Raw genomic sequence first — 4083 nt, forward strand, 5'->3', positions numbered from 1 at the left:
AAGCGATTCCCCTGCCTCAGCCTCTCGAGTAGCTGGGACTACAGGCACCTGCCACCATGCCCGGCTAATTTTTTGTATTTAGTAGAGATGGGGTTTCACCACATTGGCCAGGCTGGTCTTTATTTCCTGACCTTGTGATGCACCCGCCTCGGCCTCCCAAAATGCTGGGATTACAGGCATGAGCCACCACACCTGACAACTATTCTTTTTTATTTTTATTTATTATTTTTTTTTATTAAGATGGGGTTTCAGCATGTGGGTCAGGCTGGTCTTGAACTCCCGACCTCAGGTGATCCACCCGCCTTGGCCTCAAGTGCTTGGATTACAGGTGTGAGCCACTACGCCCGGCCAACTATTCTTAAATATATAAGTCAAATGTAAATTTTAGCTAGTGTTAAGAAAGCTACCTAAAGGTTGTATTTTAGGTAGGTTTAGAAGATTCATGCCTCAACTAGTTTGAGTAATCTTGGTCAAGTGGCTGAATGTTTCCCATTACCTAAATTGTGAGAATAGGTGACCCCTTTATCTGTGGGGAATATTTTCCGAGATCCCCAGTGGATGACACAGATAATATTGAACCCTCTATGTACTATGTTTTTTCCTTACTGAGTTGAGAACTTCCACGTTTTCACTTAAAGGAAGCACTTTCCAGCTGCTTTTTGGCATATCCGAATTGCAGGCATCACTACTCTTGTGCTTTGGAGTCATTATTAAGTAAAATAAGGGTTACTTGAAACAAGCACTGTACTGTGACACCTTGATACCAGTTGATTTGATAACAGAGATTGCTACTAAGTGACTAAAGGGCTGGTAGTGTATACGGAGTGAACATGCTGGACAAAGAGATGATTCGTGGTAGGAGACCAGAGTAGGACAGTGTGAGATTTCCTCATGCTATTTGGAAGTGAACAATTTAAACAGTTTATTTCAGGAGTTTTCCATGTATTTTTGGACCATGGTTGACTGTTGGTTACATGAACCTTGGAAAGCAAAACTGTAGATGGGGATGGGGGGGCACTACTGTAATACATTCTTTCTTCTTTCCCTCTCTAGATTATAAATAGCAATCTCTGATGCTTACCTGCACCCAACTTATCTTTCACAGCCCTCACTACCACTGCCTCACTTTGACTGGTGAGTACACAGGAAATATTGATGAAAACAGGTGATGCCATCTGTTGGAAGGAAGTGAAGTTGACCACTCTAACAGGGTAGATGGCCAGGCCAGGAGTGAGGGGAGAGTGGCTATGGCCAGCAACCACTAGAACTGGGGAGCTGGAGACAACCTTGGAGAAAAGAGAAAACCTCTTGTTTAAAAGAAGAAAAATCAGTTTTGTATCAGTATGTTCTAATCTCAAACATATACAGTACAAGAATTGTCAAGATCTGGATTTCTAGCTAGCTAGCCAACACTAAATAAATAATTTACTTTTTTTACCCCCTTAGGTATGTTGACAAAGCTCATGACCTAGATTTGGACCCTGGCAGCCTGCCTGGCATTACGAAGGAGGTGGGTTTTCTTCATTTGATTTTGTAATTTCCTGTGGTGATTTTTATTGTCACTCAGTAACTTCTTTTGCCCTTGGAGTGAGAATGAAAAATATCTTTTCAAATTCCTGATCTCTTGTTCTCTGTTGGTTTAGTCCTTAACATACCTTTAGCTTCCCAAGAACTCTGTCCACTCCCAGTACTCTTATCTCCCCGATATCTTGTTTGTGGCTAAGAACCAGTTCTGACTGGTTAATATAAAAGGCTGGGATGAAAGGAATGAGGATTCGTTGCATTCCATTCTTGTTAGGTTCACTGACCAGTGTAGCCCACCCATAGACTGAGGTGTCAGCCACACTGAGGGCCTGTAGCAGCTCCTCTGACTGCGGTTGAACCTTGATTATGCAGACATAAACCCCTGAAAAAAAAGGAAAAACTGAGCAGGAAGGTTCAGAGGCTCTATTGAGCTAACTGAATTAGGATGGGAAGGGAAAACTGTGACATGCAAATTCAGCAAAAGAGAAAATGTGAATTTAGTTTTGATTATTCAATATTAGCACAATATTGGCCACCATGAGGATGACACCAAATAAAAACACTCCTAGAGAAACCACAACTCACCTCATTGACTGAGAATACCATTCTTTCTTTTTTTTTTGAGACAAGGTCCTGCTCTGTCATGCAGGCTAGAGCACAGTGAGTGGCATGATCATGACTTACTGCAGCCTCCACCTCCCAGGCTCCAGCAATCCTCTCACCTAAGCCTCCTGAGTAGCTGAGACTACATGCATGAGCTACTGTGCCTGGCTAATTTTTGTATTTTTCGCTGAGGTGGGTGGATGACAGATCAAATAAGAATGGTATTCTTAGTCAGGGGCGGTGTCTCACGCCTGTAATCTGAGCACTTTGGGAGGCCAATGCAGGAGGATTGCTTGGGCCCAGGAATTTGAGACCATCCTGGGCAACATGGTAAAACCTCATCTGTACAAAAAACACAATTTTTTTTTTTTAAATGGAGTCTTCCTCTGTCCCCAGGCTGGAGTGCAGTGGTATGATCTCAGCTTACTGAAACCTTGAATTCCTAGGCTCAAGCAATTCTCCTGCCTCACCCTCCTAAGTAGCTGGGGTTACAGGTACCCACCACCACACCCAGCTAATATTTGTATTTTTAGTAGAGATGGGGTTTCACCATGTTGGCCAGGCTGGTCTCAAACTCCTGACCTCGTGATTGCCCTGTTGCCTAAGTGGGAGTGCAGTGGAGCTATCTTGGCTCACTGCAACCTCCGCCTCCTGGATTCAAGCAATTCTCCCTGTCTCAGTCTCCCCAGTAGTTGGGATTACAGCTGCCTGCTACCACAGCTGGCTTTTTTTTTTTTTTACTAGAGACAGGGTTTCTCCATGTTGGCCAGGCTGTTCTCAAACTATTGACCTCAAGTGACTCCCAAAGTGCTGGGATTACAGGCATGAGCCACTATGCCCGGCCAATGTTAATTTTTAATAAATACTTTCTATTAAAAGGGCTAATTAATTTTACCATATGATAATTTTTTAAATAAATATTTAAAAGACAAAGGTTACTCAAAAAATGGANTAAGGGATAAAAAAAAAATGGCTACTCCACAGACAGAGCAGCCATTTTTGTATTTTTAATAGAGATGGGGTTTTGCCATGTTGGCCAGGCTGGTCTCAAACTCCTGACCTCAGGTGACCCACCCACCTCAGTCTTCCAAAGTGCTGCGATTACAGGTGTGAGCCACCACACCAGGCTCTATACCTTACATTTGATATGCATCATTTCATTTTTAGATAAGTTGATTTACATAAAGTCATCCTAACATCATGCCTATTTCTAAATTCCACTTGTTAATCCTATTCTATTTGGAATACCTTTCAGTTCAACAAAACATCCAAATGCTGTGCTACATGCTGGGAATGAAAGATAAATGAGACATAATGCAGAGCCTCACAGAGTTAATGGGGACTAACAAGAAAATAGTAAATTTTTTTTTTTTTTTTGAGATGGGGTCTTGTTCTTTTTGCCCAGGCTGGAGTGCAATGGCACAATCTCAGCTCACTGCAACCTCCACCTCCCAGGTTCAAGAGATTCTCCTGCCTCAGCTTCCTGGGTAGCTGGGATTACAGGTGCCCACCACCATGCCTGGTTAATTTTTGTATTTTTAGTAGAGACAAGGTTTCATCATGTTGGCCAGGCTGGTCTCGAACTCCTGATTTCATGATCTACCCGCCTTGGCCTCCCAAAGTGCTGGAATTATAGGCGTGATCCACTGCGCCCAGCCTGAAAATAGTAAAGTATAATAGAAAAGCACAGAGTATTCTAAGAGGCATGTGTTAAAAATTGTTTGAATAGGGCTGGGGGCAGTGGCTCAACACCTGTAATCCCAGCACTTTGAGGCTGAGGCAGGAGGATTGCTTGAGGCCAGGAGTTTGAGACCAGCCTGGACAATATAGCAAGATCATGTCTATCTAAAAAACAAAACAAAACAAAAAAAAGCTGGGCATGTTGGCATGTGCCTGTAGTCTTAGCAACTCAGGGGGCGAGGCAGGAGGATTGCTTGAGCCTGGGAGTTTAAGGTT

General features: G+C 43.1%; 1 protein-coding gene across 1 annotated transcript in view; it reads right to left on the reverse strand.

Annotated features, from left to right (window-relative positions):
* The window catches only part of NUP210L (nucleoporin 210 like), a 152559-nt gene that overhangs the window by 9141 nt on the left and 139335 nt on the right, over positions 1–4083 (reverse strand). The window contains exons 33-34 of the mRNA XM_037733088.1: positions 1656–1906; positions 1082–1286 (exon numbers count right to left, since the gene is read on the reverse strand). Of these exons, the coding sequence (XP_037589016.1) occupies positions 1082–1286; positions 1656–1906 (456 nt within the window). The remainder of the gene's footprint in view (positions 1–1081; positions 1287–1655; positions 1907–4083) is intronic.

This window comes from Cebus imitator, unplaced genomic scaffold (genome assembly GCF_001604975.1).
Source record: "Cebus imitator isolate Cc_AM_T3 unplaced genomic scaffold, Cebus_imitator-1.0 Scaffold491, whole genome shotgun sequence".
In the NCBI taxonomy this organism is placed as follows: Eukaryota; Metazoa; Chordata; class Mammalia; order Primates; family Cebidae; genus Cebus; species Cebus imitator.